The 23484-nt window shown below is 37.6% G+C and overlaps 2 protein-coding genes across 2 annotated transcripts; one reads left to right on the top strand and one right to left on the bottom strand.

Moving 5' to 3' along the window:
• Positions 1-2432: 2432 nt before the first annotated feature.
• Positions 2433-14555, top strand: LOC106163105 (calcium-activated chloride channel regulator 3A-1-like). The gene is made up of 15 exons (XM_087016142.1): positions 2433-2892; positions 5887-6181; positions 6793-7085; positions 7887-8022; positions 8260-8378; positions 8727-8951; positions 9307-9609; positions 9817-10035; positions 10436-10577; positions 11471-11608; positions 11811-11972; positions 12533-12772; positions 13024-13516; positions 13748-13784; positions 13931-14555. The coding sequence occupies exons 1-15, from the start codon at positions 2710-2712 to the stop codon at positions 13982-13984; spliced, it is 3039 nt and encodes a 1012-aa protein (XP_086872268.1). The 5' UTR covers positions 2433-2709; the 3' UTR covers positions 13985-14555.
• Positions 14556-14691: 136 nt separating this feature from the next.
• On the bottom strand, positions 14692-22366 carry LOC106173590 (acid-sensing ion channel 2-like). Its single transcript, XM_087015179.1, has 9 exons — positions 22349-22366; positions 20977-21236; positions 19644-20292; positions 18704-18853; positions 18020-18167; positions 17158-17214; positions 16453-16618; positions 15611-15702; positions 14692-15266 (listed from the first exon to the last, which is right to left on the bottom strand). Exons 1-9 carry the CDS (start codon positions 22364-22366, stop codon positions 15136-15138), a joined length of 1671 nt encoding a protein of 556 aa, XP_086871305.1. The 3' UTR covers positions 14692-15135.
• Between the last annotated feature and the right edge of the window lie 1118 nt (positions 22367-23484).

Here is a 23484-nt window from a genome sequence, read left to right as displayed (position 1 = left end):
CATGAATAATGCTGGCATTGTAAATGAAAAGGATTGCAAATCGTGCAATATATAGTGGCAAGCTTTTAGAATTATAAAAACAAAAAATGCATTAAACATTTTTATGCAGTTGCTTGATATGTGTTATTATCAAACTATTTTAGAAATTGCGCTGGAACACATGCATAGAATATAAAAAAAACTGCCACGGAATAACTTTGAAATAACCATAATTTCCCGTGACAGTCATAAGAGCTACATGTCCATTTAAATGCAACTCCAGCTCCCTATGACTGAACTAGACTAATCTGAATCACGCACGAATTGGGGTTCTTTTGAGATTTGTCGATCGCGGATTGGAGGATAAAGTGAAACGTAAAATCGATTAATCTATAATTCCAGACCGCAGTTATAAGCAGCAGACTGTTGGGAATGGAAAGAGCGTGGAGGAAACGTTGGTGGTGTCCTGAATGTGGCTTCTATAGCAGGCACACTAGTTGACTCAAATCAGATTTCCATTAGCAGATTCGTTTACCCCAAGATGAATTTCCATAACCCACCTAATGCCCTAATAGTGATTATCAGTTTATTTTCAGCTTCTTAAGATATATATGTAAAAAAATATTATTCAGGCACGGTTAACTTAGACTGCTATCCTCAAATTTAACAGCAGTTAACATAAACTGATTTTTAGCAAAACCGAGCTATTTCGAACAATAAATGGTTAGATAAATTCTGGACTTTTTGACACGTCACGCAAAAAGCGTGGTGGATCTCTGCTGCCGTTTTCGAAGACTTTCGCCACCAACATTTGCGACCGCTTTCAAATATTGATGTCATCGCTTGTGAAGATGTTACTTTTTTTGTAGCTATTCAACACGGTCACATATTTACAAAGATAAAGGCTGCAACCTCAAAATAATCCAGTAAATTACCAAAGAGAAAAAGGGAGAATAATCAATAAAGAAAAAATTAAGGTCTGCGTGTTCGATCACTACAGGTATATTTAGTGGAACGTATATCTTTCAGCATAGCACATGGCACCAGACATAGCGAATCACGGTGTTCGTTTTAATGCCGTGTGCCCAGATTTTACTGCCTTTTTCATTGATTTTAATGTGAACAAGGGTGGAATTTAAGATAAAACAAAAGATAATGGTAAGAAAGCAGGTAAACTCGTGAACATCACGGAGAGAAAGGGCATGAATGCCGTTACATTGGTATGCAAAGTAAGAATTGACCAGTGAATGCAGTCGTGACTGCCGTCAATATTACCGTATTTCGTTAAAAAAAGTTTTATCACCAACGGTCTCCCTGGACTGAGTGTTCGGTAAAACGGTGGCATACATAGCAAATAGCCTTAAGTGCACTATGCTCACTGCATTGTATTATTCTGCTGCAAAACTCGCTTTTTTTGATATAGACAGAAATAGAGCATTTTGCTGTATAAAAAATTATTCAAGTACATGTATTCTTCGCCGAGAAAGACATACAGCATTAATCAAAAATCCTTCTCCCACCTCCAATTCCATATGCTTTTTATTTAGAAAATATCACCTGAAAATGGTGTAAATTATTTTATACAAACATCATGATGATACAGGAACCATACGTTGGTATGTAAAGATAAAACCCATTACGTAGTGGCCTTTTTTCCTTGTGCAATGTCGAGGGTATCTCTTTATATGCACATGCATTGATATTCACCGGTGCATAAAGTGACAAACAAGCAGGATCGAGGAGAATGGAAATACCAATTTATGTAAGTTGCCCCGGAATGCTCCAGGGGCATGCAATATTTTCATGGATCATATATTTCTCCATCACATCAATGACTATCCTCTCAATTTTTTCGGATCCATTTAGACTTGCCAAGTTTGCTTTTTTTACTAGAGTCAACAACATACCATCAAAATGCAATAAATACTTCAAAATTGATATTTGCTGGTGCACATAATGACAAACAAGCAGGATCGAGGAGAATGGTAACAATAATTTATGTAAGTTGTACCCTGAATGCACTAGGGGCATCAATATTTTCATAGATCATTCATTTTTCCATAGACACTCATATCAGTGGCTTTCCTTTTTTTTACGGGTTCAAACTTGCAAATTGTGCTTTTGTTGATTTGGGTCGACGACATACTATCAAAATGCAGTAAATACTTCAAGATTGTTTTCTACATTTTTTATCTTCATCGTTGCCGTGGGAGAGCATACATACTTGCATAAAAAGGAAAGAATAATCAAATGGTTAAATTAAGTGTTCACTTATATTTAAGTAAGTAAGTAAAATTAAGTGTTCAACGCTGCTAAACAGCGTGTCAACATAATTTTTCTGCCCATAAAACAGGGTAACTGCACTGTGCATTTTCACAAGAAAACACAATGCCTTACCTAAACAACTTAAATGTGTGGTGTTCTTTTTCCCCATTCAATAGCTTTCCGTCGCAGATAATGTTTAACGAAGAAGTCATGTGATACTGGTGTAATAATAACAGCCGATTATTTCCTCACAAAAAGGCCGCCAAGACAGTAAAAAAAGATGTCATGTTTATCAAGATTATGTCAACTGTATAACATCTTACTTCGGTAGGTATCAAATGTATTGGAGGTCACAAACAACAGCAGGAGTCGAACAAAAAATATCTGAGAAGAAAGGCTCACACACGATACATAGCTGTCACCATACAACACACAGCACAGCCCTAGAGCAGCGGCAAAATCAACATGATGCGGAAAACTGTGTGCCTATTCCTCTATTTCGCAGCGTTGCTGTCTTTTGCAGACTTAACGCAGGGCCAAGGAAGACCACGTATGAACATTTCTCTGGTTAACAACGGATACGAAGGACTTCTTATCGCTATAGGGAAAGATGTACCGCCGAATAAAACAATAATTACTGGGTTAAAGGTAATTAATTGCTACATATGCAAATGATAAGTGCTACAACAATGCTGTATTTATTTTAGATCTGCCAGTCGTTACCATTATTGATTTATTGCTTTTGAACTGTATATACGTCATAGATACTTGATCACCTTCCTTGCCAAACTACCTGCCTTTTTATTGAGAAGACAATTGCGCAGAACTGCCATGAAATATTTGTTAATAATCCTCCAGTTTATAAGGAAAGGGGAATTTATCAATAAGAAGACAACAAATCTAACATTTAAACACTTGCAGTTAATTCGCAACGTTTCTATTCCAATGCATTCCATCAAGCACATGTACAAAGGTGGTCCTGGGCATAGCGGGTATGTGTGTTCCTTCCAACTGTTCTGGAGTACCCTTCCCCCAAAGCAATGGTGTAAAGCTAGTAAAACGAGTAATCACAAAACAACTTATCATTCGTGCACCCTTTATTCTACAGTAAAACTAAGTCTATCTTTCACAACTTGTTTTTGGGATACCCCAAGGTAGTGTCCTTGGGTCACTTATGTTTTGCATTTATACCCTGCTACTTGGTGCCATCTTACGTCATCACAAACCTGGATACCACATGTACGCCGATGATACTCATATCTACACTTGCTGTGACATACAGAATCCTAAACCATCTATGGATAAAGTTACCAACTGTGTGGCTGATATTCGCGCCTGGCTCATCAAAATGAAACCGAAAATTAATGACGGAAAGACTGAGTTTTTATTAATTACGCTACCATACTGTATAACAAGCAATTTGCACAGAATCTACAAGTTGAACTACCAGTAGGCACCAATGTTGTGAACCCATTACCACACATAAAAAATCTGGATGTCTTCTTTGATTACACTCTCTCCATGCATAGACAAATATCTAATATCACTCAATCGTGTATTTTTAACATAAGAAACATCGGTGCTATTAGAAACTATCTGCATCAATCTTCTGCGGCAACAGTTATTCATGCGATGCATGATCACCTCTCGTTTAAGTTATATAACTGATTTGACTGGCTACTATATTTTACATTGTTCTGTCTATTTTAATATCTTAAAATCTTAACTGTCCATTTATTTATTTACACTGTACTACGAATTTTAATATCTTAACTACCTATTAATTTTTTTACTTTATTTATCTTATTCTGTTCATTTTACCCATGTAAAGCTATTGAACATTTTATATGGGGTTTAGACTATAAATAAACATTATTATTATTATTATTATTATTATTATTATTATTATTATTATTATATATGCTGAACGTTAAGCTACGCAAGCATATTAATATCCTTGCCCACCGCTTTGCCACACCCTGTAACAACAAGTGATGCTCACGTGGCAGACTTGAATATATGTAAATAGTCTGTGTTGAGCCTGTTTTGAGAGCTCTTTTCCAAGAGCATACAAAAGTATTTATTTACTGAAAATAGCTGTGCTAGGTAATTAATACATACGGAACCAGAAAAGACAAATACTGCAGTTACTTAATCAGAAAACGTTTAAGAAGTTGTGGTGCGATGATGCAAGCCAACCCAATTAACCTTTATTCCACAAGTTTATCAATCTTGGCCATGCATTTATTTCTTCCAAAAGAAAGTTTATCAATCTTAGCCATGCATTTTGAATATGTTAAAGGAGGTTTTCTTTAGGAATTAAGGCGGCTTCCATTTTTTTACCAAAATAACACGAGGCTTTAGTCACCTCTATTTAAAAGCACTACTTCCCTGTCTCGTCCCAGATAGCCTATCAGCTTTGCCCCCATATTGACGCATTCATACTTGAGCTACGTTTAAGAATCTGTTACATGACCTACCTGCACTCTGATTGAAGTCGTTTTCGCACAGGTTCATTTCTGGATTGAACGGAACGTGAAACGCGACTTACCTGCACCGTTTTTGATTGTGCAATATCAGGCAAATAGCCAAGGAATTTACGAGGCCCTAGATAAAAACAAGTTTTAGGGGTGTGCACGGACTTGTAGTTTATCCGTTCTTAGTTAATTTGTTTTAGTTGGTTTTAAGGTGGGGCCTCGTCCATGCCCTATAGTAGAACAATATAAAACCGAGTGTGTTTATTTCAATTTCATTTCGGAGTATCAGTCAGAACACCGACAGGATGAGCCCGCGGTGTCCTACAGAAATTGTTCAGGGGTATGGTGCTCCGAAATGCGATCTGACGCACACCTTAAAAACACGTAGTGTGGTACGATATACCGGTTGATTCAGGGTCCTTATGTGCCGAGTCTGGTAGTTGGGTTGGCCTGTTGTCGCTATCGCAATTCCCGATGCTTTCTTTTCTGTCGGACTCCAGGCCAAGTAGCTGTTAATTAAGCCATGCCCTACTATCTTATACACCTGTAGTATTATCGCGCAATGTTAAGCGAACATAACAAAGAAACGCTGTGTTGCACTTGTGCCTTTTGAAGAAGGAGACCTCTTAGTGCTTAGCTCTGCTCTCTACGTTTTTTTTTTTTTTTTTTTTTGTATAAAAATGCAGTTGTTCTAACCTGTGCTATTTGCTTTACTAAGTATATATTCTAAAAGTAATAAAATAACACAAAAAAGGGGAAACAACAACTTAAGATTACTTTGAAACTTCTTGTTTAATTTCATATGAAAAGCAGTATTTTTAAGAATACTTTGGAGAAATGCCACAGTTGCGCTTCACTGGGACAACACTCCTCATGCACTGGTAGTAGGTTTATTGGAAACTTAACTATTCTTCTTGCGATATCATTTTCAGAAAACCTAGCGTGCAGAACATTTGGACTAGAAGGCATCATTTCTGTCACTTGCTAAATTGAAAAAAAAGCTCCACATATTGTACCTGTAACACACCAATGGAAGCACATAAAAAGCGCACGTTTAACCACAACATGTAACGGCGTATTTGAGAAAATATTATTTTTAAAAAAATTCCATAAGGTATACAACTAAGCAGATTGAAAAGCAATAAGTGTTCCGTTTGTTTTATAGGAGTATTTCACGGAGATGTCACAGCTACTCTTTAATGCTACAAAACGCCGTGCATATCTCCGGAATATCACGATACTCGTTCCAAAAACATGGGAGGAAAACCCCACGTACGGAAAAGCGGGAATCGAAGCCTACGATAAAGCCAATGTCATCATAGACAAAGCTAATCGTGAACACGGTAACAACCCATACGTCAAACAGAAGGGGCAATGTGGACAACCGGGGACAGTTATGCATTTGACGCCCACATTTGTGTTAAATGGTACTGTGGCAACGGTATATGGCATCCCTCCAGGTAAGTCTGTAAGAGAACTATTTTAATATACAGTATACTTGCAATAAGAGTTTTTTTAGACGAGCATGATTTGAGAACAGTCAGGGGGTATATAAGCGAACTATCATCCATGTAATACGAAATATGTGTTTTAATATTAAAATATGCAAACTCAATATTGAAATTGGTGCAAATTCTTATTATGTGTAAAAAGAATATGATGTTTCTATAGCCAGCACCTTGGGCAGGGACACGTAGCAACTTTTTTGTTAGCTATGTCTAAAAACACATGCAAAAGGCGACAAAATATGTTTGCGCCAACGTCCTTGATCCATTGGTGTATTAGGATAATGTGACAGGTACTGTTTAAATAACCTTTATGTGAAATATTTAATAAATACATGTAATGCATGATACTCAGTAGTAGACCACCCACATCAAGTAAAATTTGCATAAAATGACATGACATTCATAAAACCCACTTAGAGACCATTAAAGGATTTCGCGGTTTTTCCTTTCATGTAAGTCCGCCATATTTGGGGCTCGGCCTTGCTAGACCTCGACCTTTCTAGATGTGAATGCTCTCTCAGTTCATTTGTGGCTTTTTCTTCAGTACTTTTTTCATATTTCAGCAAAGACTATACTGCACGAGTGGGGACATTTGCGCTGGGGTTTGTTTGACGAGTACGCAGTCGGCACGAATAGTAGTCATTTTTACCACCATTCTAACACTTCGAAGCCACAAGCTGTGCGATGTTCCTTGGGCGTGACAGGCTCGGAATATAAGATAGATAATAATAATCAAAAAGCGAAGTGTGACACAGATAAAATGACCAACCTCCCAGAAAAGAATTGTAGATTTGACGCTCAAGTGTCTTACAACGAAGGAACCAGCTCTCTTATGTCGCATCATTTCGTGCGTTCGGTAAGAAACGATATCGGTACATTTATCAATTCAACGATAAAGCAAGTCACTATTCAGGTGGACATATCGTACTATTTTTTGCCAAAGGTTTCTATTTGTCAATATGACCAAAGGTGTCTTGTTGGAAATTCAAATTTGTCATGAAAGGCCTTTCGTTGTTTGCCTCGGCCACTTTTGTTAGGTATTCTACCATTAAGGCTAAGACTTTCCAATCCCTCTTTTCTGATGGAATTGCCCAAGAACTTTGGCACAATATCAACGTCCGTTAAACACCGCATCGGTGCATGACATATGAAGAAGAAAAAGAAGATCGTACTATTGCGTTAATCCAACTCTGCTGAGGATTATCGCTAAGGGCAAACGGTGGAATCTGTTTTATTCTCTGACAGGCAGCTAGGGGGTAATTGACCTAGGTGCGCTTAGTGAGACCCCCCCCCCCCGCAGAGTTGGGCCAACTCAACTGGTACAGTGTATCTGCTACATATAAAACCACAATGAATAGGTTAAAATGGAATCATTAAATTTCTATCAATTATCAAAATTTACTATCAGGTTTAAAACTGTTTCTATGTCTAGCATTCTCGACTAGTAATTATTTTCAAAACCTTCCTACTGCTCAAAAGTTTTACAAAACAGTAAAAATATATGCATTTATAAACTACAGTGTACTATTTCAATGAAAATGATATATTGCATAACTGTAATTCAGAACCCATAATGAGAGATATTTTAGTGATAGTTCTACATACATGCATATTCAACCAATGTTGTCTACCTGTTGGGGCTCACTTACCATTGCAGGTGTCCGGTTTCTGTGACAATGACACACAGGATATTCTTGGCCTACATAACAACCAGGCCCCTAACCGGCAGAATGCCCTATGTGGAGGCAGGAGTGCCTGGGAAGTCATGAGGGAACACGCAGATTTTAAGAACAGTGAGGTTCAGTTCCATAATTTGCAAGAGAAATGGTTAAATGTTATTTAAATGCTGGTAGTTCAATTGCAATTAACGTGATTGAGATGAATATAAATTCAAAGACTCCAACTTCTCCGAAAAAATGTGATATTTTTTATATTTAGAAACAACACACATATCCGGCTTCGCCCCATTTAATTCAAACAAAATAGTAGAATAATATCAATATTGGCATGTGCATATGTCATTGTTTTAGATCATAATCCTCCTATACGAGTTGATATACAGGTAGATACAACTCCCACCTTCAAAGTGGTTCAACAGCAGCCCAAGAGATATGTACTGGTTCTTGACGTATCCGGAAGTATGGGTGGTGTAAGTGTCCTATATCTATATTCAAATATTTAGCTGAACAATTCAATCATTTACATCAACGCGCAAACACACATAAACACACACGCTGTTCATCTGATTTGTGTTATTATAGAAAGTCAGTAGCATCCATGAACTTTGCTCCAAATGATCTAATTCCAATAGTATGAGTCACAGTTGTCTGTGCGCAATCTTCGGAATATAATACTGGCTACCATGCCGCCATCTTTTGTACAGAACACATACTAGACCAAGAGCAGACGGGTATATTATACGTAGATAACAAACTCCCCGGAAAAGGGATTTTCCTTATAGTCAAAACTATAAACGATATCTTGATCATCGTTCTAGCACAGATTGGAAAACTTGAAGAAAGTGTGTGCTGAATTTCTACGCAACACCGTTGACGAAGAGAGTCAAGTCGGCATAGTTATTTTCAATTCTGCAGCTACCATAATGCAGCACCTAACGACATTGAGTTCCAAAGCAGTGAGAGAACACATGGTTTCTGTTGTAAATGGAACAAGCGCCGGGGGAGGGACATGCATTGGTTGTGGTCTCCAAAAGGGCATAGATGTGAGTTGACATCATATCCCTCAATAATTAATTCAACTGTGTATGCATGTGTCATGCCAATTAAAAGGGTATTTTTGCCAGAGTAGGCACGTCTGGTAAAAAACAGCAAATAAAGAGTTTGTTAGGCCAAGTTTCATTCTAAAATATATTTAGAAAATATACATGAATCCCCAAATAACCGCAGTAGGGTAGTATATAAAACAAGGGGTGACATCATAGTAATTTATTGGTCCTGCAAATGAGTAGTCGAATGAAGGTTTGTATTGCCTTTTCGCCAGCAGTAATATTTTGATTATATGCTGATACAACTTGAAAAAGTCTATTTTTTTTGTACATTTGACATGAATTCAACCAGGTTTTAGAAAACAACAACATGGCCGCAGCTGGTGGTATGTTAATTGCTGTGAGTGATGGACAAGAAAATGCTAACGTTCAACCAAACATAGCGACGATGAAACCAGTCCTGATACAGAAGGAAGTCGTGATGGACGCCTTACTTTTCACGGCTTCAGCTGATGAACAACTGATATCGTTAGCTAAAGACACCGGCGGACTGTCGTTCTTTGAAACAGGGAATACTCTATCTACGTCTTTAACAGACGCATTTTCAAAGACCATGAGTCAGAGAGACAGTGGTCAGAAAGACGTTCTAGTCCAGGTAAATTGTTGTCCTTGTAAAACATGTCTTGTATTGGGAATATTTGAAGTTTGTTTATTTAGGATCTATAACGCAGCGCTCAAGTGTGTTCAAACAAGTTTCGTGTCATTTTATAATGATCGAGTCTCATGGTTTGGATTATCCTCCCAAATTTTCCATATTGACTTGCGTAGTGCTTCATCTTTAAAATATATTTTTCAATTTCAGATATTGTCAGAATCGTTTACAGCTTCCGGTGGAGGTATCTCTATCCAAGGTTCCTTATATATTGACAGTACTATTGGAAACGGCACACGGTTTGTATTCACGTGGAGCACTGGTTCGATCACTGCGGCAGTAAGAACACCAGACAATGTGACCTTATCGCCCACTGCGCAGGGTTATGGATCTGGAATGCTGAGTCTAAATATTAATGGCACTGCACAGGTAAGACTGTATACATTTATGCTTCTTTTTCAGCTTCTACTAAAAGGACTTTTCATTTCTTTCCATTAAAAAATTAAATGTTTATGTGGTTGGTTGACAGTTAAAAAAGCTGTCAAATTTTATTACAAGACCCCTAAGGACTAATTATAACGATGGTTCTTATTCTAAAAAATGCAATTTGTCGTAAAAGAATAAAGGGTACTTAATAATTATTTCCATCATTTAGTCACTTGTTTTGTATGGCGGTTAAGGGAATAACTAGCACAGCCAAATATCGATTCCTGTTAGTAAATGAAATATACTTCATTACCTATGGCTGACACATGCATGTTGTCTCACATAATTGCACGTGAAAACTTGTAAAGAGTGCGTGTGCATAAAAAGAAAACTTCTTAAACAGGTTGGGAAATGGCACTATACTGTCACCAATCTGGATTCCGTAGACGCAGCTGTACAGGTCCAGGTCTCTTCACGACCCTCTTCAGACGCTGCGGCCATTGTACTGAGTGCCAGTGTGAGCAGTGATACCGTGGATATTGCAGGTAAAGATGGGATATACGTAGTCTCCCTCACTATACTGTACTAGTACATTTTTGGTTGGAACCTGTACCATATAGTTTGATAAGCTGGGTAAATACAGGGAGTGATGAACTAAGGTGATAATTAAAGTGATAATAACTCTTCGTTTCGGCCAAAAAATGAATTTTCCTGGAGTAAACAACAATTTTCCCATACTTACCAATGGTTAATGAATCCATTTTTACATTCAAAGTTAGTCCCTGGTTTTTTTCTAAAAAGTTTGGTTTTTTGTTAAAATCTCTTAAGAGATTTTAGCAGAGTATAGCCATCAATGGAGGACACGTGGTCTAAAGACAAGCTCATGATATCAGAATAATAGCTATATCTGCCGTTTTTGTGGTAAAACAGAATATATTATATTTCTTTGAGTTATTCACAATGTTTTTATTGTGAAATATTGATCTCATACGAAGAGTTATTATCCCTTTCAGTAACAGCTCATTGAGTCATGACGTCTCTTTTGAAAGAATATGTCTGAAATTACTATTCTATATACCTACGTCCATTAGTAGTAGCAAGGTGCCCAACAAAAAATTTATCTCAGAAACAAGGCGACTTACAGGAAAAAAACTCGCCCCTATGACTTTTATACTGGTATTTAACAAATAGAACACATATATTTCCACTGTCCAGTAAAGGGGACAGTAAGAGGAAACGGTGGGTCCGAGGCAATCATAATTGTGTAGAAATCTTGTATGACAAACATTATTTAGCAGTTTGCATGGTACTGTAACTTATCAATAAGAGGGCTATTGGAGAATGTATTATACAAATATCCACGTTGGCAAACAAATAATACACATGCTCAACGTTTAGTGAGCTCCTGACCATATTGCAATTGCAATATTCGTTTCAGATCCCAGTTTGTCTCGCATTGCCATATACGGAGAGGTTAGTCAAGGCTACACACCGGTAGTTGGCGCCACTGTGGTGGCTTATGTTGACGCAAGTACTGGGAGTACCCAGACATTACGACTACTTGATAACGGTGCAGGTGAATATACGCCTAATGTTCAAGTCTTTGTTGTACCAGTTTAAATTAAATGTATATCGCTGGAACTTATAAAACGCCAGGTCTTTTAAGATTATTTTTGTTGCATTTGAAAATAAGGCACATAAATATACTTCCGGAGAGAAAATGAGAAATAAAATGCAACGTGGGCCTAGCATGTTTGTTTTTTTTTTTTTTCACAAAGGTGCGGATAATACCAAGAACGATGGAATCTACTCGGCATATTTCCTTAAATTTGAAGGCAACGTGGTGCATTCTGTACGAGTTGTAGTGAAAGGCGAAGACGGTGCCTCAGTTAAGTCTGTGGTTGGTGGACAAAAAGCCTTACCAATGATTACCAACACATGTAAGCTTTGTTACATGGTATTAATATGTCGTATTATAAGATCAGGGGCGTTATCGGGGTTTCAGAGAGTTTTGGTCTGCAAGAGAGGGGAAATCATTAAAATTTGCATTTCATATTAAAATTTTTGTGTAGGGGGACTTGGATGAAATATACCCATTCTTCTTGGAATCTGCCTCTGGGCGTCGTTTCGAGCTGTACAAAAAAGCCACCTGGCTTTCACGTGCTTTATATTGGCACGCACGTGTTGAAATAAGTAAGAGTTCTTTAACCACAAACTAATGATTAAAAATACTCACAAGAAAAGTTTAAATGTTTTTTTTTTGGTTAGCCTATATTGACTTAACTAGGTATCGTAAGTGTCGCCAGTGGTTGAAAACTGGCGTCGTGCCGCCCCCCTCCCCCTTGCTTCCCCCACTCCCTCTGGTGAAGCAATGTCTGTGACACTAAGATATCGACACATACGTGTAAATGTGAGAGAACGATCTGCCTTCACCACTTTTGATGTGATTCATCATCATTTTCCGCAAAACTGTGGACTCTGTTTTTTTTTTCTCTTACAGCTGTAGCAAACGCCCAAAATTTTGAAATCACATACACACCAATAGAGCCATTTATGCGTTCCGATACCGGAGGACTATTTACCGTCAAAAATCTTCCAATTTCGACGCCCGGCTCAGAGCCACCAGATCTCTACCCTCCTGGCAGAATCTACGACCTGGCAATGGAAGCAGTTAATACTGATGATAAAACAGTGACACTGTCCTGGACAGCGACCGGTGATGATCTAGATCAGGGCAATGGTAAGTACATTGTTTGAATAAAAATAATAGACCATAGGGAACTTTGCGTTAGACGCGCATCCAAAGAAGTAAGGTCGACCTGTCTTAATGAGACCGGTACCTGTAAAAAGTTAAATCACTGTTGATCGGCTGACTACGCAAAACCTACCAAATACAAATAATGCAATGCCAGGTTTAAGCTTGCCATATGGATAAGTTCGCATAAAACATACTTCCAATAACTATCTTTCTAAATACTTATATCATTACAGCATCGAGCTACGACATCAGATACAGCACTTCAATATCGGATATCCGGAATAACTTTATGGAATCGAATAAATTTCTTGATGGCGATCTCCTTCAAGGGAAACTCGACTCTCCCTTGGCGGCAGGCGGAGCTGAGACTTTCATTGTCCAATTCAACCAAACTGTTGATCACAACGTCACATATTTCATTGCGTTAGTGGCGACGGACGACAGAAACCAATCAGGACAAGTGTCAAATGTCGTGTCGGTCTCTTTTGTCTACGTTAATCCGTTTCCTCCCGCCGATCCTGTGACAAGTACAGAGGCAACCACTGAATCCGAAACTACTGCAGTGGATACAACAACTGAACTAACGACCCACAAAAGCAAACCATTGGTGGAGGACAAGCCGTTCAGTATCATTGGTATTATCATAGCCTGTGTTGCCGTTGTGGTTATAATTATCATAGCTGTTGCAATTGCACTACATATCCGAAGGAAAAGTCTATTGAAGGGGTACGTTATTCAATAGCATGAAATGTCTGTCACATAGAATTGGGTAGAAAATAATTGAAAAGCTCACATAACGTTGCATTTTGATTTTGAACATCTCATATTAAGTTGCATTTTGCTTATCAGTCTATTTGTCTGCGTCATGTTGCTAAGTGTTTTCTGTTGTGTCACACCTTCAAACGGATGAACGTTCTGTATTTACCTACGTATAAAAGCTGTTTGTTTCCATTTTAGGATATATGACGTGAGGAAGGTGTTTACAAAACGTACGGTGAGTTACACATGCATTAATTCTCTTTAACAAACATTATATTAAGCATATCTAACAGCCGTTGTAAGTGACCATTTTAAGAACCTTACAAGATATTGAAATGATCAAATTAATTATATTATATTCTAACATTTCATTATATATAGGAAAACCAACACAACGCAAGAAATAAAAAGGAAACAGCAGACGAAGTCGTCTAACCAGTGGGATTTAAAATAAACGCATACCCATTAGAAAGATCGAGGATGGTGACTATTGGCTGCCTTTTGTAATTGTGTTCATTTAGTCAGCCGTGTCCATTGGCCGGTCGCTTCATCACCTGACTTTGGAGACAACACGCGTACTGTCGAACATGTAAACCCAATAGCCGCATATATATTAATTAAAAATCTTTAACCGCAATTAGAAAATTTGTATTCCAAAGCGCTGTGTCAGCTGAATACCATTACCGCCTGGTGTAAAAAAAGCAAATATTTTTTTTATTTTCTAATCAAGAGTAAGATGTAATTGCAAACTTATTTTGAATTGTCGTTGAGTCCACATACTTCACGAACACAATCTTACAGGTCACATAGTAAATAATATAATAAATTATCTTGATTTACGCAAGACCACTTTGCTGACAGTAGAAAATATGTGCACATAACCATAAAAAAGGAAAAGTATTTAAGTTCAGAGAAATATCATGATCACAGGAACGGAGTACTTCTGTATATAATCAACGTACATGTATACGTGTGGATATATTCGTAAAATAATTTCTGTGCACTTGTGTACATATGGTCAACATATACAAATACTTTGATGTGTACACCGATGTATTGAATAACATACCTCTTAGTTTGCAATTCACCTAACGTTTGAATTATATACAATCGAAATATTCAAGATCGAAGTTTCCAAGAGTTTCCAATAAATATGTGAATTCAAAATCTATATCACAGTTTCATTGCGTTTGTTTCATAAAATGCATATTTTTGCCCACATGGGAGTTAATGCTTATCCAATCGCCAAATGTTGTATTAAAATATATTTCTGTGCAGGAGAGTTATAATTTTTCCCTGTAGGAATTACATGCAGGCGTATGTTTTATTGTCCGAATTGATGCTGAGGTACATGTATGTAGTATGGATCAAAGTTTATTTTTTAAATGGCGAAGAAACCTTCAAATTTGACTCATGTCTGTGCAGCAAGCTATAGGCTATTATATCATACCCCACACATCTTGACGATTTATACTCTTTGTAATCAATGAGTTTTGCAGCTGTTAAGTCAACAAGTAAATTTTAATTATATTATATCAATAGCCTATGTGTGGTACCAAACATTTTGAGTTCCTTTACACCCCTCCTCAAACTATAGGCTCAATGAGCTTTCTTCTGCGTGTCAGTCTGCGAAATTTGAGAATGATATACTCGAAAAACTCTATAAATGTTAGTGCACTAAACCCCATGAATAGCCCCAGTTGGCCTCCGATATCACCTGAAAGTAAACACAAAGAGCTTTACATATTTCTTTGGGTACTTACTATTTAAAACAAAAGACAAGGATATCGAATAACAAGATGTGTAGTCTTGATTTCTAATGGAAAACAGTCATTTTCATTCATTTATGTAACATTAACAGCTATCGCATCAAGAGAACTAAAAGATGTCTTGTAATCTAGTAATGCAACTTAAAGACGAAATATTAAATTTAACTTCACGTGTAACTTAATTATCAACTATAATATATATATATATATATATATATATATATATAGTATATATACTGGTTACAAGTGAAATATCCCCAAAAATGATAGCACCGTTTTTTTTTTAACTTACTCAATAGTCCCGACTCTTCTACCGCCTTCTTTTGTTCCATGGACTCAAGGTTGAGTTCTTCGTAATATACATCAAGCGCCAGAAGATTGTCCCTGCAACATAAAACAGTTTATGTGAATTTCATAATTATTCGCGTACCTCAAAACGAGGCAATACGACCTGACGCCCGTGCAGTTCATCATCAGCTGCAATACTGCCATAGTTTGCAGATACGCAAACGTGCAATCCACACAACTCTAAAACATTGGGGATAATATATGTGAGCTGCCTTTTGAACCCGTCCATGACAATTATTTTCTGTCAATTAAGTCAATGAGTTTTTCTCCCCGAGGGCCAGCGGCAAAAATTAACATGCAAAGTCGAGTATGTTTGAAACCGCTTGACAGATGGTTCTGAAGCCACGCTTGTTGACCCAGCTTGTACTTCATGTTCATGCAGCAAGTCATTAATGTATTAGTTGCGACACTATCTTTATTACTTGTTCATCATAAATAAATCTTTGAAGTGTGTAACTGCGCTATTCATATATTTCTGCACACACTTTTAGAAATAATAAATTATGGCGCATAAGTCATTGAGATGAATATAACCGAAAAAATATTGATTATAAAATGCAGTAAACCTGGCTGTTTGTAGGATATTTATAATTCTTTAAATGTATCCGTTTTCTTTGCAGCAAATTCATTCAAAGACAAAACCACACACACACACTAGCACTACACACACAAGCAAGCAATCACAAATATACGTACGTACTTAGATACAAAAAAGATATAAAACAAATGTATGTATATGAAAAAAAAGAATAAAACGACAGAAAAATGAATAAACTGGATACATACTGTACGTAGTCTCCGCTATACCCTGATGGAATAATATGCTGCCCATACTTGTGGTGCATTGTAGCATTCCGTAGGGCCACGTAAGACAGCTGTATGTTGTAGTTGGTACTGTTACACGGCACAGTGCACCCAGAACAATGCTTCGAAAAGTCCTGGTTTATGATACCTGCAAAATACCGTATACATACTGTATATATTTGCATTAAGGTATCAACCCGATGTGGACTTGCGGGTAACTCTCTAGGAAAGTGAGGAAGCAAAAAGAATACGAGAGCGGAGAAGCTGTAAAGGTAACGTGTATGTGGCAGCTGATTTAGAGATAATTACTGGTATAGAAGAGCGTTTTTTTCTTTTTGTCTCGGAGCGATTCTGTTATTTCAGCCATGTTACTCTGCAAAATGATTTTCAAAGACAACTAATCCTAATGACGTTGTTAGAATTCGCATGACCTCCATCTAAAATGACACCATAATATATTCCACTGCATTAAAAGTGATAATAGCCACGTCAAATCAGGTGAAATCTCGTCAAGGTAACTACTTGGCCTTTACCCACATTCCTGATTACTGTTATACAATTATCATAAACTTTCATAGCATATTTTGTTGATGCTCCCAGTGATCAATAAAACAATTCAAGTTAAATGTTTTTAATATGATAAGCAAACTCTTACGAAATATCGTATAACTTAATAAATAAACTCACGCATTTCTTCTTGTACACATTCTTGAATTTCCCGCGGGCTGCACACAGGATAGGGACCTGAAATAACCAACAGCAATAACCATATCGAGTTGCGAACCAGATGGGACAACATGTAAATGTATAAAGTTTTATGTTTAACTGGTGCTTCAAACTTTTGAAAACTATTGAAAGTTTACCGTTATGATGGCCGCCAAGAAAAAGATCCAAACCGTGTTTTCAAATCTAAAGTATTCACACGAAGAAGATGTACGTGTTAGCACAGGAAAGAGCAACAAGTGATGCACCTATAACTGGCTACGACCATTCCATGACCAAGACGACGGTCACGAACTTGTGGGTATTCTCCTAAGTTCCGGCCGGTCTCTGCTTTCTTCGCCTGTTCGTTTGAACACAAAACCAACTTAAATCCCGTTTAAACGGGCCTTTATATTATCGACTTAAAGATGTCCGAACGTGGCTTACTATTCATAGAACGACCATTGTGTGTATCTATCAGAAGATCTACATACAGTATGTACTGTATACTGCTGCGACTTTTGGTCTAAGTTGTGCTTACAAAGAAAATGATGTGTGTATCTATCAGAAGATCTACATACAGTATGTACTGTATACTGCTGCGACTTTTGGTCTAAGTTGTGCTTACAAAGAAAATGAAAGGTCGCTTACCTCATTAAAGATTTAAGGGACTTTCATTACTCCCCCGATCTATTACCGTTTACAAAAAAAAAAAAAAAAAAAAAAAAAAAACTCTTGCACTATTACTGCAGAGTTAATTCACGTAATTGGCTAAACGACCTATTATGCACTCTTAACTAAGCATAAACCGAAATATATATTTTTTTAAGAGCGAGTAGAGGCCTACCTGGGTATTCTAAAGGTTTGCAGCCGCACTTTTCCACAGCCTTCTGAAGTTTACATTCAATGATACACCCGGAGAACGTGTACTGGGGGTAATGATCCAGACGCAGAGATCTGTTACACTTCCCCCACGGCGGCTCTATATTGACGGTCTGTAAGGATTTGAAAATGGCAATCATTTAAAAACTATTTTCAATAATTCCTCGTAAAATTCCTAGTTATTTCTGAAATAGTATGTTAATATCTACACCACATTTTAATTTTTTGAATAATTTATACACATTAAAATGTTAAAGGTATGAAAGCTCGTTCATTCATATCGTTCAATTACCATATTTCATATATTTTACCATTTCAAACAGTATAAAAGAAAATTTCAACTCAAGGTAATTGAGGTCCATGAATAATAGAAAAATACACTGTAAGGAGCTGACTATTAAATCTAAATAACCATTACGTCACGTTTGATATAACTTACAAGTTTTCATGCACTGCATATCATGTGTCACTGTTTAATTACCCCCACCCTGTTTTAATAAATGTTGCTAATATCATCATTACCATTATTATAACTGTTACCATTATATTTACCCATCGCCTCCGTTGCTTTGTGCTGTATAGACATATTATTTAATGTTAGAATATCAATAATTTTTCCTGCTACAATTTTGATAAAGCATCACCTTACCTGCAATCGTTTCAACCCGGCAAAAGCGTGAAATCCCGGGGAAACCCCCAAACCTCTTGTCTCCATCAGTGGTGGTTCATACTGGGAATGGACTTGGAATACAATCCCGATTTGTTCCGTTTCGTCGGGAACATCGTCCAAATATTCGTTCTTTTTATTTAAAGGGAAAAAAGCAGCATTGAAAATAAGTTATGCACACGTTACTTAAACAGTTTATATTAACGTTACTACTAAAAAAAGCATTCCAAGCCCCCCCCCCCCCCCCCCCCCCCCCCCCCCCCCCCGAATTTATGACAACTTTTGCAACGCTTTAAAATCACTTTGGAAGAGCATCCTAATGATTTAGTAATGTTTAGTGTTGGAATATTCAGTAGCAAAATCATATGAAACATTGAATGGCAGTTGAAAACATGTAGCAAACACACAATAAACCTTAGTTTGGAATTGTTGACACACTCCAGACAAACATGAGTTATAAGTAGCGCTCCTTTAGGCAACTCGCAAGTAATGCTTAGTCAAGGAACGATCACTATGATATTTTGCCATGAAACGAATCTTGTCGAACGTGCAGGACGCATACGATGCTGTCCTGAGCTCCGTATCTCGAAAGGTTCGCTATGTTGCGCACGTGCGCAAGCGTCTCGATTCCATAACTCGCCCATACTCGTCCTATATAATACATTGTAGCCTCTATTTGATATAGCGATTCGCAATACGCGATGCTCTCGAGATACGGGGCCCAGGGCTCCGTATCTCGCTCGAAACCATCGCCAATTGCAACCGAGCACAAGCGTCTCTATTCCATAACTCAGGATTTACTCACCCTATATAAAAGTTTCGAAATGAAAGTTGATATCGCAATAGCAATTCGCGATGCTTTCGAGTTACGGAGTCCAAGTGATCGATGAATGAGTTGTATAAATCGCACAAAGATTCCTACCTGTTCTACATTGAGAACCAAGTGCAGGCCGTTACCAAGCCCCGGTTGGTCTTGATATCTCGATCTCCTCGCATGGAGTTCGCCGTTGAAGGTATAACAGTTCCCATAGGAAGAGAAGACATGTTGGAAATCCTTGTCAAGGTCACACGACCATCCCTTGAACTCACACTTCAATACAGTTTCATTGGTCAATTGCCAACCCTTTTCCATGCTGAAGTTCCCAAAGTCGAATCCGTTTGGATACAGTTCTGATATATTCGCCCACATTCCATCTACTAAATCAGCAACAGCGTCAGAAGCAGCTGATCTAGAGGAAGCAGCATTTCTGGACTGACCAGAGGAGCCGTAGCTGCCAGTAGAACGGTATGACCCAGAAGCGCCCGTAGATCCGGTAGAGTCCGTAGAGCCAGCGTATCCCGAAGGTCCAGGATAGCCCGAAGATCCGGAAGAGCCCGAACTGCTAGGATAGCCGGACGATCCGGTTGAGTCCGAATTGCTAGAATAGCCCGATGACCCGGTAGAGCCCGAAGGTCCGGAATAACTCGACGATCCATAGTTATAGTTGTCATAGTATTCGTAGTAATCTGACGACGCACTTGCCGCTTGTATGACGTAATAGTCGTTTGTTGTCAGGAATTTCTTCATGTACCTTTTGATTGAAACATGATTACAAGTAAGGTCATACCGTCACACATATGGAAAGATATTTGTGTTGACTGGGTCATTGTGCCTCAACAATATTAAAAATATTTTATTCCAAATAGAATTTTTCCATCCAGTGGTCAATTTCATCTAAAGCGAAATGGTACAAAAACACTCTTAAAACATGGTCGCATCAGTTTTATGGTCGAATTGTATTAACAAATTAAATTTGGCTTTGAATGACTCTTATCACTGGTTTAAAAATGGAATTTAAAGTCATTTTTATTTAAAGAATATTTTAGTTTTAGTATGTTTTATTTTTGGTATTCGTTACTTTTAAGAGGTTTTATATTAGTGTTTAATTTACCTGTTTTAGTTTTAATATACGGTAAAGCGTTGTGCCGCATGTAAAGAAACGAGTTATTATTATTATCATTATTATTATTATTTTTATTATTATTATTATTATTATTATCTCCAAAACGTGAATTACAACCACCTGGATAAAAAAGATCCCTTACTCAATCAACAGATGTCTCTTGTCTTAACATTATTTTAGTTGCCAATGACTTTAACATAATGGTAAAAATGCAAGATTTGTAACTACAACACTGCATCTGCCTTAAAAATCAAAGTTAAATCTATTTTGATGTAAAACTTTGTGGGGGTTATGTAATATACGAACACAGACCTGTTGAAGTTACATATGGTAACTGCCGGGAACGCCAGCGTAGGTTCAAAGGTGATTTTTATCTCCGTGGATGTGGAGTAGTTAAAGTAGTTGATAAAGCGCAGAGTGATCATCCACGTGGCCATCCCCAATCCTGCTAAAATGAACACCACCCAGGCGATCCTTCTAGAGATGCTTTTAGACGCCGCTGCCCTGGCAAAGCCATGTGCAGTGGTACTGGTGGCGAATTCCTTCTCAAGGCTTTCGTCCATTGATACTTTCTGGAAAAGATTAAAACAGCTATAGAGTCAGAGAATGAATACATTATGTTAAACGGCATTTGCTTCACCTATTTTGTTATTGCAGCACAGCAAAAAGGGCCTGGTTCTCTGTGTATTTATTCCAGTGGTTCCATGCCTTATTACAAGATGCAACGTTACATAAATAACATCCTCCATAATCAAAGAGGTACACAGAAAACCTTTTATTTCGCCTTGTATGTGACGCTAACATGTTTTTTTGTTTACGGCTATCACTTGCAACAAAAATATTTCATGCGTTGAAAATAAAAAAGTTCAAACAAATAAATGGAAAACGTCCGTTTAAAGCGTTATTTCCATTTAAAGTCCCAGTGTAGCATTACTGTCTCTCAGTATTATTGGAATTTTTTATGTATTGTAATTTTTGCGATGCTAAGTGATCTGACCCCCTTTCCATATTTGTATTTGGACACTTTATCTCCCAAAAAAGGAAATTATTTTATTGCTAAGCCCTCCCCCATACACACATACAAACACAATGTATAAACTCATACAATTCAAACGCATGTATACACATCTAGATTGGAATTCGCTCAGCTATTATCTGTCACATGCAAGCCACATATCATTCAAATTAAACTCAAAGTAATGAGCTACTGGTCAGGATATTTTTCAGTCTTACTGCGTTATGTTTCCTCCACATTATTATTCTTAAAGGAAGAATATTTTATACGTGTCATTGCCGTTTCTTTTTCATGCGAACGACTTCTATCTCATTAAGAATGAGAGTACAAGTAGATCTAACTTGCATGTTTTACTGAGCCCTTGTCGTAAAAAATGACCTCCATGTGTTTATGTTATTGTATATATATATATATATATATATATATATATATATATATATATATATATATATACATACACACTTCACCTGGCTGTGATCACTGGTCTCCTAACAACAACTATACAGCGGTCATCTGACGGTTAACTGAGAGACATGGTTTGCCCTCTTCTGGTTAAATGTTAAAACCAAGTTCCTAACACGTTATAAATGTCATGAAACTTTTTTTTTAACCAGGAAGGCGTGTCAACACCCTCTTTGCTCTGGATGTGGTTCCTTCGGTCGGCCTTACCCAGGCAATCTTGCCCATGTGCTTGGATGTTTATAATGATGATAAACCTTCTGAATGGTTCTCATGGAACAAATTAACCCTCTGGAAATTCGGCCGGTCAAAAGTACCTCCTATGTCAACCGCTAGGTAAATGAATGTTTCCATCTCGCTTAAGAGCCGCATGTTAAAATTTAATCGATGTTGGGGTATTTCTGTGGTTATGCTTGGTGGGTCAATTTTCTACCGCTCATATCCCCAATTTATACGACGATAGGCAATCGCATTGTTATGCCATAGCAAAATTAAATCTTTTATAATTGTTATTGTAAGGAGTAACACTTCTTTTGTAGGGGAGTAGGCCTATTTTCAGTTGTAGTATCATCGAGTAGTTGTGTAATAGCATTGAAAATGCCATTTTTACATGTACACACACTGGACAATAAAAGTGTCACCCCTACTGAACAAATACTTTGGGAGAGATAGATGACTGTGGAATGATATTCTCCTGGTATCATTTTATTAATATCACATTTCACAAAAAGACAAACAATACAATTCCATGGTTCAGCGGTTATGACCACCCAATAGGTCCGACAGGCCAGATATGTCCTACGACAAGAGAACAGGCCAGATATGTCCGACAAAAAGAGCCAGATGTGTCCGACAGGCCAGATATGTCCGACAAAAAGAGCCAGATGTGTCCGACAGGCCAGATGTGTCCGACAAAAAAGAGCCAGATATGTCCGACAGGCCAGATGTGTCCGACAAAAAGAGCCAGATGTGTCCGACAGGCCAGATATGTCCGACAAAAAGAGCCAGATGTATCCGACAGGCTAGATATGTCCGACAAAAAAAAGAGCCATGCAGTTGTGTCCAACATATCAGGAATTATAACGTTGATTACTCTGATTCAGGGGGTGACAGTGTGTGTACATGCAATTTTTCACGCTGTGTTCTATGACTTTAAACTCTGAGGAATATGTACAACAAATTGCACTAATTCTTAAAATATTAACATAAAACCAATCTTGATATCATTTAAAGTCGACTGTGAAAACATAGGCGTATGTATCATCTAAGTCACTGGGTTAGATTAGTGATTTGGAAAAGTTGTTAGACTGTCAGAGAGAGAGAGAGAAAGAGAGAGAGGGAGGGAG

Source organism: Lingula anatina, chromosome 6 (assembly GCF_051362555.1).
Source record: "Lingula anatina isolate TDL-2025a chromosome 6, LinAna3.0, whole genome shotgun sequence".
NCBI lineage: Eukaryota > Metazoa > Brachiopoda > Lingulata > Lingulida > Lingulidae > Lingula > Lingula anatina.
The sequence above is the reverse complement of the archived record's forward strand: the minus strand, read 5'-3'. Positions and strand labels throughout refer to the sequence as shown.

Coding starts and splice junctions, on each gene's coding strand:
- LOC106173590 (XM_087015179.1), bottom strand. Junction 18,854..19,643: donor TGGTTCTCAATGTAGAACAG/GTAGGAATCTTT, acceptor TTAAATAAAAAG/AACGAATATTTGGACGATGT. Junction 17,215..18,019: donor CAAACCTTTAGAATACCCAG/GTAGGCCTCTAC, acceptor TGGTTATTTCAG/GTCCCTATCCTGTGTGCAGC.
- LOC106163105 (XM_087016142.1), top strand. CDS start 2,710: ATGATGCGGAAAACTGTGTGCCTATTCCTCTATTTCGCAGCGTTGCTG. Junction 7,086..7,886: donor CGCATCATTTCGTGCGTTCG/GTAAGAAACGAT, acceptor TTACCATTGCAG/GTGTCCGGTTTCTGTGACAA. Junction 13,517..13,747: donor AGGAAAAGTCTATTGAAGGG/GTACGTTATTCA, acceptor TTTCCATTTTAG/GATATATGACGTGAGGAAGG.